Here is a 14,213-nt window from a genome sequence, read left to right on the forward strand (position 1 = left end):
TCATATTTTTACAATATTGGATATTCACTCGATTTCTTGCATAAATAAATTAAAAATAAACATTTTTTTTTTTTTTTTACAGAGTGATTTTTATTATACTTGATTCAGAGTTAGAACTAAGAACGTTGCTTTTATAGATTATGAGATGTAGTGGTGGGACTAAGTGCAATACTACAGTGTCAACCAAGTTTTTACTTTTTTGACAAAAAACTTAAATGTCATAGATGGCATATATATCTATTATCTACAATAGATACAACTTTTTAAGTTTATGGTATCGATGACTGAATAAGGTAGAAATATTTAATTTTATATAAATTACCTAAAATTATAAAATCAACGGTAACATTTTATCTATAAAAATAATGTATTTGATAATTTAAAATTACATAACAATTAATTAAAATGAATGCTGTAAGATTAAGTCTTAACTAACTATGTACGTATAATTTATAAATATTTTTATATTCCTTGTCTATATGACAGAAAATATGTCACAAAAATACTTTAAAACTACCTAATAGACAAAAAATGTAAAAAAGAAAATATTTTGCCTCCCCTTGACAAATACCTGCGGACGCTGTTGACGAAGTCATTAACATAAGTCGAGACCTTTTCACGTAAATTACTGTTTAACATTGAAGATAATATTTCACTTAGCTTCATAGAAGCAGGGATCGACATTTTAAGTATGAACTCAATGAAAATTCGTTTACATATTTACCGACAAATAATCGTATTCATCATTTATTGCGATTTTGGACGAGCGGACTGGAATTATAACGCCTACTATCTAGAATTTAGGCAACTTAATAGACATACAGTATATGTGTAGCGCATAGTAACCAAAGAAGACACCAGCTGTTGTGTGACTATAGTACTATACATGCACAAGTAAATAAGTTCAATACTTCAATGTCTGGATTCCAAAAAATCATTCAGAGTTCAGAGACTTGGCATTATACCTATGATTTCACTATTTCAGGATACGTGAGTAATAAGGAGCTTATACAATTACTTTAAACGACTATTAATACTAATAAAGAGCATTAAAATAAATATCGAAACATAAGAAATAATGTTATTTTGACTACTATATGATACAATAAACATTGTGGATTGTAAAATATTTACTTCAAAAAATGTTTTTAATTTTTAATTTCTCTTTCAACTTAATTATTTTTATTTGTTATGCAATTTATTGCATAAATTGTGATTAATTAATTAGGTAAATATTATTATTACAACTTAAATTAATAATACATTTTAAATTGTAGGTGTTCATTTTCAGTATAGTAGAGACTAGATATTATTATAATAATTGATAAGTAAATATAGACATATAGTACATACCTAGATACCTAATTATAATGTATAGGTTATGAGAAGAATCAATTATTTTAACAATTAATCCTAAAAATGCAACAAAAAAAATTAATAGACTATGCATCAGAGCGTAAGTAGCGCTGGAGGTTCGAAATATCATAGCAACTACAATAATTAAACTATATAATATATTAATATTACGTCTTCCTAATTACGTACCTATAATGTATTATTATACATAGAGTTCAATGGAAAATATTGGCAACTATAGGCACTCAATTAATTTAATCATTTTGTCTCCTTTCATTCCGTATCGAGTACTTACTTACTTCTCACTCAATCTCAGTACCTACACTTAGTAGGTATCTACATATAGTATACCTATGTATTAATTTATGTCTGTAACTCGTCCATTAAAGCAATAATTTATTTATTTCAAAATAATTTCTTTATTTAATTAATTCATTGTCTTCGACAATAATAAACAGACGCGCATAAAATACAGAATACATGATAATGTCATTACTCGATAGTCATTATAATATTAATAATAAAAAAATACTATTTAAAAAGTAATTTTGGATGGTACGGTGTCGGTGAACGCGAACAGCAATCGTAAGTCTCGCACGACTTGTCAGCGTAGTGACATGATGCGTACCCTGATCGTACGAATATACTTGCCAGTGCCAGTTGCCTGCTTAGGTACAATATTATAATTCAAACTAAATATGGTTGGTTTCCCTACTGCGGTCGCGGTCGGCGATTTACACTTAGGCCCGTTTCACATGGACGCATGTCATACGTGGCGTACCGCGCGTTTTTAGTTTAAATGGATTAAGTTCATCCGTGGTATACCGGCAAGGCAAACGCGCCATCGTCGGAGTGGCGATTATGAATTTAACCAATGTAAATGAAAACGCGCGCGTACGGTACGTCGCGTATGAAACGGGCCTTAAACCGCTCGTCGATAGTGACCACTGATCGCGTTCGCCCCATAGGCGCAATTTGGAGAAGTAATTTGGGGGGGGGCTACATTTATATAATCAATACAGAACCGCATCATTTTTTTATTGGGTGGTTTTAAGAATGAATATATTTAAAAACTTAGGGGGGGCTTAAATAAAACTAGAGGGGGCTAAGCCCTCCCCCCCCAAATGCGCCTATGCTTCGCCCAACGAACGACCAGTTGTTTTGTGTTTGGAAGAACGTTTCACGTTAAATTAATTTTACACATTTGACATTTCATTCATGGTTCATCCATAACCAATCATTGGTGAAACAATCAGTGATGCAAACAGAATTTGTCGGTCGGACTTAGTTTCAAAGTTATACACGAGCTTCCATCTGAAGTTAAGATATTGTTTTTCATTGTTATAACTTAGTGGCCGAAAAATTTTAATAAATAACCCATCGAATCACAATTTTTTGATAATTTGACGCTTCTACCATCATCCTATCCTGTCACCACCTCCTACAAGCTAGATGCACGCAACAGGGGTGAATGGGAACGATTTTAGATGTTATTTGATTGTAAAAATGCCAATTTTTTAGATAGAGTTTTTCTGAAAATTGTTTTAGATAGACTACACACAGACTCGTTATTTTAAAGTGAAAATTTTAATTTAGGTCTGTTAGTTTTTTTTTATATTTTTTTTCAAAAACGTGTTCATATTATTTCCACGTTGATGGAGTGAACCGGAACATACGTACAATTTTCTCAATTTTTCTGATTCAGGTCAACTGGAGGTTGATACGAGCACATATTATTATTTAAAAAAGGTTATAGGACATACCTACCTTATTAATTTCAAAAAAAAAATATATATAAAAATACATAATATGTAACTACATAATTAATTAAAAACAAATTAAAATAATAACTTATTAAATCAGGTATATTTAAAACAAGTTAATTAGTTTCATATCTTTTTTAAATAACTTAATAATTATTATTATTTTTGTTATGCACTTAAGTTTATAGCAATTATATATGTAGGTAATAGACATTTTTAATAAATGTGGTAGGTATGGAAATTTGTTAATATTTTCGAGTGTTCCTGTTCACTCAATGACACAGATTAGAAGTATTTAACTTCGAAGAATATTTTCTACTTGAAAAATTTTAATAATCGCAACAATTGCTTTCCTCAACTCCGTGTATGACTTTCCTATGAAGTTTTACGTAAACTTAAATTTCACAAAAAAAAATTAAAATGATTATAGCTTATCAGTGGCAACGAAATGGTGCTACGCCAAATGCCATTTAGTCAATATAACCTAAATGTTGTTTGAAGCGAAGTGCCGGTGTTATCATTAATATTTGTTAACTTTTGTATCAGCGTAAACAATTCAAAACAAATTTTTCTCATTTTGTTCAGAGTTCCTATTCACCTATTAAATATAATATCATATTTAAAAAAAAATGAATAACCGATTAAGGTCGTATGTTCTTAAGAAATTCACCAAAGAACAAGATGAACAATTGGTAGAATGCGTTGCCAAATATCCATCAATTTATAATCCACAAAATAAGGATTATAAATTATTATATATTAGAGAGGCAATATGGAAGGAAATAAGTGAATTAGTTGGCAGAAACAGTGAGTTACAAATGTTAATACCTAAAGATTATTTAATATGTTGCTTACCTACTTCTTTTTTTCATGTACTTCAAAATATTGTATTTACAATTTGATATAGGTACCTATCTAATTTTTTTTAAATAGTTTCCTTGCCATGGGTATTCACATATAATTCTTTAAATATAGTTAGGTACCTACCTGTACAAAATACAAATTATAAAACAAATATTCAAAATTATAGGTAATATTCTTAAAAGACTAAAATGATTAATGATTATACATTTGTATTACGTCTTATAACTTATACTTATATTTTTACAAGTAAAATACCTAAAACAACATTGTTGTTCCAACTTGTTCTGCTGAGATTTAAATTAGTTTTTTTTTTTTATATTAGAGGAAGACTGCAAAAAAAGATATAAAAATATAAAAGACACATATTTGAAAATTAAAAGATCAAGAAAAATGAAAACAGGGTTGAAAATGTCAAGAGTTTCTTTAAAATCAACCAAATGGAACTTAGCACCGCATTTAAAATTTTTAGATGTTCTACCAGAGAAAGAGTAAGTAATATTATGCAATTCTAATTTATTTGTACTACCATTCATAAGATATTATTACCAAACTCCGTTCTAGTTACCCATATTTGGTTTAACTTATTTATGTCAACATTATGTAACATATAAAAAAAAATTGCCTCCACATAATTGAAAGTACAAATTTCACAATTTGTAATGTGTTTTAAGATTATGATAACTCATTGTAGTGAACGTTAACATAAGAAAACTAGTAACTTGTTATTTTACTTGATAAATGATTAACTTACCACTCTTAAATATTACAATACTACACAATATAGGCACTATTAATAATGCTTGTAGGTTACTTGTATACTTTTCAATTAATTACTTACCAATTTTTTTTATTACCTATATAATACATTATACATCTAACTTTTTAATTATATTCCAACAGTCTTACATCACATATTAATGATATGGATTACGATGAAAATTCCAACTCTGAGCAAAATGAAGACGAAGAAGGCACTGATACTCAAGCTACCCAACCATTACCTCTACAACAGAAAGATAAAATAAAAGAAGCACACATTATAATGAAACAATTAGAAAAAAAGGTAAAAGAAAGATCAGAGATATTAACAAAGCCAGAATCATATAATTATGAGGAATACGACGATGTAGATTTTTTTTTAAAAAGTCTAGGCATTACAATCAAAAAACTTCCACCTCAATTAATTATTCAAGCAAAAGTTAAAATGTTATCTATTATAATGGATTTGGAACTTCAAGCATCTAGTGATGTTTGACACAAATCATGCATACAAATAATTATACTGGGAATTTACTTCAAATTCCTTACATATACCTAATATACATAATATTTGATATTCCTACTCCATATACTGATATATACGATATTATATACAAAGACATATAAATACAAGATGATATCTATTTATTTAGTTTTATGATAAATATTGTTATTTTTTAAAATTTAGTACCTAATTGGATACTAATTTAACCATTAATGTAAATAGGTATAAGTTCTTTTTAAATACAATTTATTTTAATTATATTTATACTCTATACTATGTACAATTTACTTAGAAATACTTACTACATGTACATGTTCACAGTGACATATCCAGAATTTTTTTTTTTTTGGGAGGGGGGGCTTGTAAATGAATTGTTGATGAAGTTTTTTGAAAAATTATTATTAATGAAAAATATGTTGTTATTATTTAACAATTTTCGGGAGGGGAGGGAGGTTACTTTGGTGCACATTCCACGTTGGAGGAGGGAATTGAGGAGGAAGTCAACGAAACCTAATACTTAAATCGTTATCAGTTCCTGTTCGTCACAAAGGACCACTGACATAATTCATAAACTGAATCAAAATAATTTACTAAGTCCTCCGCGCCTTGAGGAACAATAGTTTTATTATAATTCATTCATTCCTTGACGTGACTTATTGGGAGCTAAGCTAAGCTATCTAACATAGCACAAAAATGACTGAAATCCTAGTCTGTACGATATTTAGTCTAAACAAATTTTTGTATACACCTATGAGTGCTTTGGCATAAATGATATGTAAAGAATTGTACTTAGTAAAGAATTGATATGTGCAAAATAATAATAATACACTAGTCATTACAGTTTAAGCTTCTGCTCACTGAATTCTCAGCATAGGGATTTTTTTTTAAAAATGTTTTAATAGCTATAATAGACAACTTAGAGAATCAATTTAGTAATATAGTTTCCCTTATATAAGTATCTATTCTGAAAATTTTCTTTCGCTAGATGTGGAACTTATTGGAATAGAAAGTGATAAATATAGCATTTTATATACATTTGGAACAATACTATAGATTTTTGAATAATACTCCTTAGTCATTTTAAATTACCCTGGTGATTGTTAAATGATAATAATGATAATACAATTAAATGATTAATAATTTGTTATCCAACCAACATTCATGATTTTGATTTAGTTCCATTTATTTTATATTTATTTAAGCCAAAAAACAAATGAAAACAAAATTTGACTAATTTATTATAATAATAATAACAATGTTGACCAGAATACAAACCATCAGATAATCATTGTACTTATGAAGTATTATATTATATAGTACTTATGATAAATGATATTTTAATAATATAATATAAAATTGGATTCTGTTGTTAGCGGTCTGCAGGAGCTGCCATTTTTGTCTGCTTAGTCGTTATTTGTATAAACATTTATACATTAATGTTACAAAAATAAAATCCTAAATCTATTATTCTGGGTGAAGACTATTTTTGTGTTAAATTTATTGAAAACATCTATTTAGTATGTAATAAAATCTATACCACACTTTATATAAAAAAAAAATATAAAATTTTAAATTAGAATTTGTAAATTTAGTTACCATTCGTGGAAGTATAGGAGTAGAAGTATATGACAGGGGGACTAAAATATACTAGTTACGCCTCTCATTATAATATTATACTTGCCTACTTAATTACTTAATCATACACTAACATAATATTTATATATATTTAAATTTTCAACCATATATTTATAGCAAATATATTTGCAATTTAATTATAATTAACAATGCCTTCATCAGGTCAAGTATTCAATTTTAATATTAGGTTAGTTTGATTTTTCCTTTATACCTTTGTAATTAAATACATTTATTCATATATAAGCATTATATTTTTTGTAAGACAGTGTTGACAGCAATTTAATTATTAATTACATCATTAAAATCTTATTTCTAAGGATTTTTTATACTAAACACTGACACTAATACTTAATGCTACGATAAGATTAATCATTATTGCACTGAATGGGAATTGTAAAAGCTTAAAATAAATAAGATCTATTTATAAATAATAATGGGTTCATAACATTTAAATAGGAATTCCATAAGAAATGGATTTTTTTTTCATTTTGCATTAAATATAGGTACCTAGGTATAATATTAATAATTTTTATTTTCAATTGTTGAATATCAAATGAAAAAATTAATTAATTAGGATAAATAACTTAATAAAACTAATTTATATATTTTTCTTAGTTTTGAATATGCATAGATTTATGCTATTTACTACTGTTTGTAAATTAATAATAAAAACTAATTTTGTAAATATACTCTAAAAAAAAAAACTATAAAATAATTAAGATCCTGTATAAAGTAATCTTAAAATTGTTTTTTAAGTATTAGTTGATTCAAATTTACATAATTATTAAAGAGCTTAATTTTTTTTCTGGATTTTTACTATGCTATTAAAATATTATATTAACTGATTCATTGGAGACAAATCCCTATTTGGGAATGTTATATTTTAGTTTATATATATATTTTATAATAAATAGTTTAAGTGTCTTAAAATTTTAAAATTTTAAATATAAAGAAAATTCTTAATAATGTTATTAAATCTTATTTTTAATGTTATCTGTAATCTATTATGACATTATGTTCTAAAACTATAATAGTATTTTTTCTGAAAAAAATGTAGCCCCCCACCATCTCAGATTTCTGGACCCATGCATGATTCATTATCAATATTCAAACATTGATACTTTTATATAGTAACTACTTGGCCACTTATTATTCTGAACTACATACAGTAAAGACGAAGACAAAACTTTTTAATAAGTTTAAAGTTCAAATTATAAGCCTCTCTTTTTTTTCCCAATATATTCAAACATATCCTCTGGGGAATCTAAATATTCTGATAGAACAACAACTCCAGTACAAAGGTAAGTGTTAAGATCAAGATCGGTCAGATCTTTCACTGCATCTCTTATACATTCTTCCATGTCAACAAGTTCTTCTGCTGTAAATGGTTCAGGTACTCTAGCATTCACATTATTTAAATGTTCTGTTAAAGTTATGTACACTTTGCCTGGTTTATCATTTAAAAAATGAATATCTTCCTGGATATCTTTTAGAAGTTCATAAAAGAAGAATTGCTCCTTGTTGTATCTGTGAATGTTATCCATGATATCTGTTAACATTTAAATTGTGCAATATTAATAACAGATTCATTTATTGGCATGACTATAAGATAATATCTGTTTTAGTGTAATAAACTCTTTGGTTACTAAAATGTGATATAATTAATAGTTCTCAAATGTTAGTAATAAATTCAAAATTATATTGTTATAACACCACATTATTCTTATGTACTCCGGTAGTCATATTAATTTATTTTTGCTATCAATTATATGTAAATAAATAGGTATGTTTATATAAATCACATATTTTTAATCATAAAATATAAAATAAGAACCTATGCCAGTACCTAAATGTTATTTTGTATTTTTTTTAATGATTTTATAGACAGTATAATTAATTATAAATATTGGTTAGAAATTGTGTAATTCTTTCATTTTAATCATAACACATATTATGCTAATTTAGATTTTATATTTGGTGTCAAAAAATTTTTCATTCATTTATACTTCATTACTTCTTCACTAGTATACTGGTATTATCATAATTAATCACAAATAGGCCACAAAGAAAACAATGTGCAAAAAGTATACTAGTTAAATAATAATATAGTCTCCTATATAGTATACAGCAGTGGTTCCCAATTAGTATGAAGACATGGTACCCTATCTAAAACCAGTACCGGAAATAGGGGGGCGATATAGGGCCATGCCCCGGGCGCTAATCATAGAGGGGCACAAATTTCAAATTTTATACTCATAAAGCATATAGCATAGGGCCACTAATATGATGTTGTGCGCCGAATTACATAATTTGTAGATCCAGTACTGGCTAAAACTTAAATATTTTCAATTTGAATAAATTAAGTATCTGCCTTTTTCAAGGTAAATCGAGTTTTAATAGTCCAAAAATACCCTGAATTTCACGGCTACGAATTTAATAATTTCACTAAATTAAAATAAAAATAAAAAAATCTAATCAAAAATATATATGTGTCCTGTACGCAATGTAAATAGTTTATAAAATAAAAGAACAAATAATATCATATTGAATCAATTTGTAACGTTTATAGTGTCCAGACAAATTTTCCAAAGGCACACCCACATGTTTGGTAATTAGTAATAATTGACAAATATATTTTGTAAGAACAATCCCTGATAAGAAAAAATTGAAGATTTGCTTATGACTTCTTCGGAAATCGTGATATGAAGCCTGATTCGTCATAACGAGTTCTAGATAGCAGTGTACCAGGAAAATATCTCTATCATAACTAATCAATAATATATCTATATCATATTATTATAATAAATAGAGTTTGGATTTAAAGGCAATATAATCAGTAAAAAAAGCATTTAAAATGTCAATAAAGGCAAAAAAATCATTTAATTATTTAAAAAAGCAATTACAAAAAAAATTGACTCAAAAATTAAATAGATTGTATATTGTATATTTATGTGTGTATTAAAAAAATTACTATAATGTACTCAGATAAACTGTCTTTAGTAAACCATTAACGGTTTGGGTTTAAAATATTTTTTAAGGGGGTGCTGGGGAAACGTTTCTCCAGCACCACCCCAGTTTTTTGTTTGTGGGGCGAAAACTAAACTCGTACAAATTTGAAAAATGGTCATACTAATTCATACTAATTGCATACTAAATATTAGCACAAAAAAAAATATGAAAATCGTATTTTGGGGGGGGGGGGGGGTGCTGGGGTAACATACGTTAAATTACCTGCTCACACCAAATACTTGATAAAAGTATTTAGCGATATCGGTAAATATCGCCGATAATAAAGCCCATTAAAAATAATTAACAGCCGACAATATGCACAGTCTTCAGAAAATCTTATCGATCTGTAGGTACTGTTTATACGTATGTCGTGTATAAAACTATTAAATCAATTGAACATTAAACACATAGGAACACAAAGGAATTTATAAGTGAAAAAGGCAAAAAAAAGGCAAAAAAAAATACGTTCATCACCTTGCATATTAAATGACACGCATTTTTATATAAAAATGATTTCTCTATTATTATTAAAAAAAGGCTTTTGCCTTAAAATCTGAACCTTTATAATAAACAAACCTAATATTATATAAAATTATGAAATGCATAGGTGCGTCGCGGGCGCACAGTTTGGTGTTTCACAATGGAGTGCCGGTGCGCACGAGTATATAGTGAAAAGGTTCATGAAACACAGCACACAAACAGTTGGAATATTTTTTACGGAATGTAAATAGTACATTTTTAATAAGGCAATTAAATCTATTTAAAAAAAACTTAATTTATTTATAAACATAATTATATAGGTAAAAGAAAATAATAAAATGTAATTTTTTGAGAATATAGCAATTATCTGAAAATAATATAACTACATAAATTAATTTAAAAATAAAATAAAATATAGGGATCCAGACAGATCCTAAATATGGCTGAGAGAACTGCAGTTATAAAAGTTGGGGGTTTTATAGAATTCTGATATTACAAAAGTAATAATGGAAGATACTAATATGTAAATTTAGTTCTGAATAATTATTAGGTATTTATGTTAAGAGAGCAATTAAATATTAATTCTTACCTAATTATAATTTCTTGAAGAAAAACCAATAATTCAAATTGGCGATGTATTTGTACTTCTGGTTGGCAGAAATGAAACAATGACTGTTAGAACTTTAACTACATGAAAAAAATAAAACAGCTTTATTATTTTTAATTTATGACTATTATATTAACCAATTATAAATTATATCAAAATATGTTAGACCTTCCGACCGTGTCAACGCATTATTGAGTCTACGATATTGGTAGCAACCTTTTGCACTCCACTCCATAAGAGATGATACACGGTTTTACGTCCATCGCTGCACATCTCCCACCACTTTTGCCCGTTAGGTTACGATCGTCAAAAGTTCGATAATTTGGCAGGGGTCGTGGTAAGGAGTGGAATAAATTGGGACTCCGTGCTACGCCGGGCGTCGGCGTCAGTCGGATGCACGGAGCGTATAACTTCTCTCATGGAGCGGGGTATATGCTCAAATCACCTTGGGAACGCAAGTCACTTGCGCAACCAAATGAACGCGATCCGCTTTTTCGAGGTTTAAATGTTACCACTACGGGGTAGCTTAAAGCTTTACGTGTATACAACAGCGATTCTGCGCAGTCTAACGGCGGGGGGAGGCTCTCGCACTGGTAGTGCCCACCACTTTCCGTTCCCACAACAGTGTTCGACTTGGCAAAATTTAAGGGGACTGTGTTTACTTTTAAAAAAAGAGCATCCTCAATCCTTATCACTTGCCCCCACACCTCCTAATATCGCTTTTAAAATCATATAAAAAATATTTATAAATAATCAATTAAAAAAAGGTGGGCAAACCCACTTGCCTAATTTACCCAACAAATAACATTTTATTGACAATTATAGAATTAAAAACTAAAAAAATTGGAAACAGAAAATGTCCGTAAACAGCTCAATATATTTTGAAAATGTAATGGTGTATATAAAGTACTAATATAAACATTCAGTCAAAATTTCATTTATCTATGGTTATTTGTTTTAGAGTTACATCAAAAGCCAAAATCGATTGTGCGTAAAATTTCTAATTTGCTCTTAATTTTTTTTTGTTTTCCACGGCGCTTTTGAAAACTACTGGGACATTTTTAATTTTGATCCCCAATGTACCAACTAGATTCACTTTCCTATCAGAAAAGATACTGTTGAAGTAAATCCAAGCACTTCACCTAATTGTCCTAAAAGGTAATGACAGACATAAAAAAAAACACATCATTGTATAATCAATACATTCATCATCCATCGCTCCGTTCAGTCGCTCAGAATCTAAAATAAAAATAATAAGTTAATATAAGACATAGGAAATTACTGTATTTAAATTACCCCCCCCCCTCTCCTAGCTGAGCACTAGATAGGAATGCGTAGCAATAGCCGAGTTTTAGGCACCGCTGACTTGCGTTCTCTCGTTGATTTAAGTATAGTAATTAATTAGTTTAACTGAGTATAAGACAATAATGTCATAAAAATAGTGATGTCTTGTCAATTTTTAATACGATAAAGTTAAAACTGAACATTATGTATTTTGCATAAAAGCATGAAAAATCTGTACTACAGAGGTACAACTTATAATGTTGTCAGGACTCAGCAAGATACCACAAAAAGAGTATCTTGATACAAGATATAGAGTAGGTACTTTAAGTTTTACCAACTTCCTATCTAAATAAAATTTTTTAGATACTAACTTGACATACATTTTTAATGCATTTCTTTAAGTTATGTTATATTTAAAAATAACTTTACCTTTAATATATATATATTTTTAGGGTTGGGCAGTATCTTTAATACAATTGAATGTTGTTTCTTGTGTTCCGACTCCCGATACAGTAATAAAAAGAAGGAGCATTTTGTATTGCAATACATTTAACCCTGACTATTATTATTATACATTATAATAAAACATAAATAACATACCAAAATTACTATAGTACATAAAGTATTATTATGATTAGTCTTCTAAAAAATATCTGCTTTTTAAAAGTATTCAATTACAGTTACAGTTACAGACTCTTATTTTGTAAAATATTTAAAATATATACTTCAATACTCAGTAAAAAAAAGTATTTGTAGATACTTTCAATTCAACTATTTATTGAATATTTTTTTTTACCTTTTACATCAACTTATCCAATTTTCATATTTATTGTTAATTTAAAGAGTATTTAACACTGTATCATTCCGTTTAACTATAAAATCCTCTTTTTTGTCAAAGAATTTAAATTAAAATTAATATAGAAAATTGATAAACCAAAAGGAATAAATATTTGAAAATTAGTATTTGATTTTAAATACAGATCCTTTAAGCAAGTATTTGAAATACTATATATTAAACATACGTATTGAGTACCTACCTAAAAATTATTTGAATTTTGAATACTTTTACTCGAGTACTACACAAGAATGATTAATATAATACTAATATAATAATTATGTTATTGACTGTAGGTCATGATGACTATCTAAACAATTATGTACATAAATAACAATTATTAATTGAGTTTTAGAATATTATTATTATTATTTAGTATTAACTGTATCTACTTAAAGTAATTAACAATTAAAAATATATATTAGGTATGTGTATAAATATAAGTTCTAATATACCTGTGATTAATTTTATTCAAATGCAGTGACTATCAAATATTGAGTACCTAGTATTGTAATTCACGATACTCATTTTTAAGTATCTTGCCCATAGCCCATCATTGTATATTGTAATATACGTATACCTATTACACAAGTAACCAGTAAGTAAAAAAGCTACCTAGTTAGTAATAATAACATTTATATGCCACAAAGTTAAAAATGTTTAAATAACATAAATGTTACAAATAAGATACATTAATTGGTTCTCTTTTCAAAAGCAAAGCTTATGCTGAAAAGAGGGACAACTCTAAAAAGAGAGCTAAGTGTAGTTAGAAAACAATAAATCAAGCATACATTTACAACAAACAATGTTACCATTTATAATTATTGATTACCTGTGATCAATTCATTTAATATGCAGTTAATCAAAATCAAAAAATACATACCAAATCTTAACCATCAATGTTTAATGTTCATTCATTTATGAAAATTGAATAATAATAATTATTATGATAAAATAATAATCAGTTTTAAATAATATTTTTGTTCCTTAGCAATATTATTATTTAAATATCATAAAATCTATTATGTATACTGTTTATAGTATGGCTAAATTAAATTTTATTTTTTCCAATAAAAACAAAACTTTAGTCTTTTAATAATAATTTATAGGTATAAA

The 14,213-nt window shown here is 27.4% G+C and overlaps 2 protein-coding genes across 3 annotated transcripts; one reads left to right on the top strand and one right to left on the bottom strand.

Annotated features, from left to right (window-relative positions):
• Positions 1-3,647: 3,647 nt before the first annotated feature.
• On the top strand, positions 3,648-5,571 carry LOC100575651. Its single transcript, XM_003240601.4, has 3 exons — positions 3,648-3,926; positions 4,306-4,471; positions 4,884-5,571. Exons 1-3 carry the CDS (start codon positions 3,749-3,751, stop codon positions 5,236-5,238), a joined length of 699 nt encoding a protein of 232 aa, XP_003240649.1. The 5' UTR covers positions 3,648-3,748; the 3' UTR covers positions 5,239-5,571.
• An 847-nt stretch (positions 5,572-6,418) lies between these two features.
• LOC100164680 lies at positions 6,419-14,002 on the bottom strand. 2 transcript variants are annotated; one of them, XM_008187607.3, is made up of 3 exons: positions 13,981-14,002; positions 10,961-11,058; positions 6,419-8,431 (listed from the first exon to the last, which is right to left on the bottom strand). In XM_008187607.3, exon 3 carries the CDS (start codon positions 8,424-8,426, stop codon positions 8,094-8,096), a length of 333 nt encoding a protein of 110 aa, XP_008185829.1. In that variant the 5' UTR covers positions 8,427-8,431; positions 10,961-11,058; positions 13,981-14,002; the 3' UTR covers positions 6,419-8,093. The 2 variants fall into 2 exon arrangements, with proteins under 2 accessions (XP_008185829.1, XP_008185834.1); XM_008187612.3 differs by lacking the exon at positions 13,981-14,002 and adding an exon at positions 11,147-11,772.
• Between the last annotated feature and the right edge of the window lie 211 nt (positions 14,003-14,213).

Source organism: Acyrthosiphon pisum, chromosome X (assembly GCF_005508785.2).
Source record: "Acyrthosiphon pisum isolate AL4f chromosome X, pea_aphid_22Mar2018_4r6ur, whole genome shotgun sequence".
NCBI lineage: Eukaryota > Metazoa > Arthropoda > Insecta > Hemiptera > Aphididae > Acyrthosiphon > Acyrthosiphon pisum.

Coding starts and splice junctions, on each gene's coding strand:
- LOC100575651 (XM_003240601.4), top strand. CDS start 3,749: ATGAATAACCGATTAAGGTCGTATGTTCTTAAGAAATTCACCAAAGAA. Junction 3,927..4,305: donor TGAATTAGTTGGCAGAAACA/GTGAGTTACAAA, acceptor TTTTTATATTAG/AGGAAGACTGCAAAAAAAGA. Junction 4,472..4,883: donor GATGTTCTACCAGAGAAAGA/GTAAGTAATATT, acceptor ATATTCCAACAG/TCTTACATCACATATTAATG.
- LOC100164680 (XM_008187607.3), bottom strand. CDS start 8,426: ATGGATAACATTCACAGATACAACAAGGAGCAATTCTTCTTTTATGAA.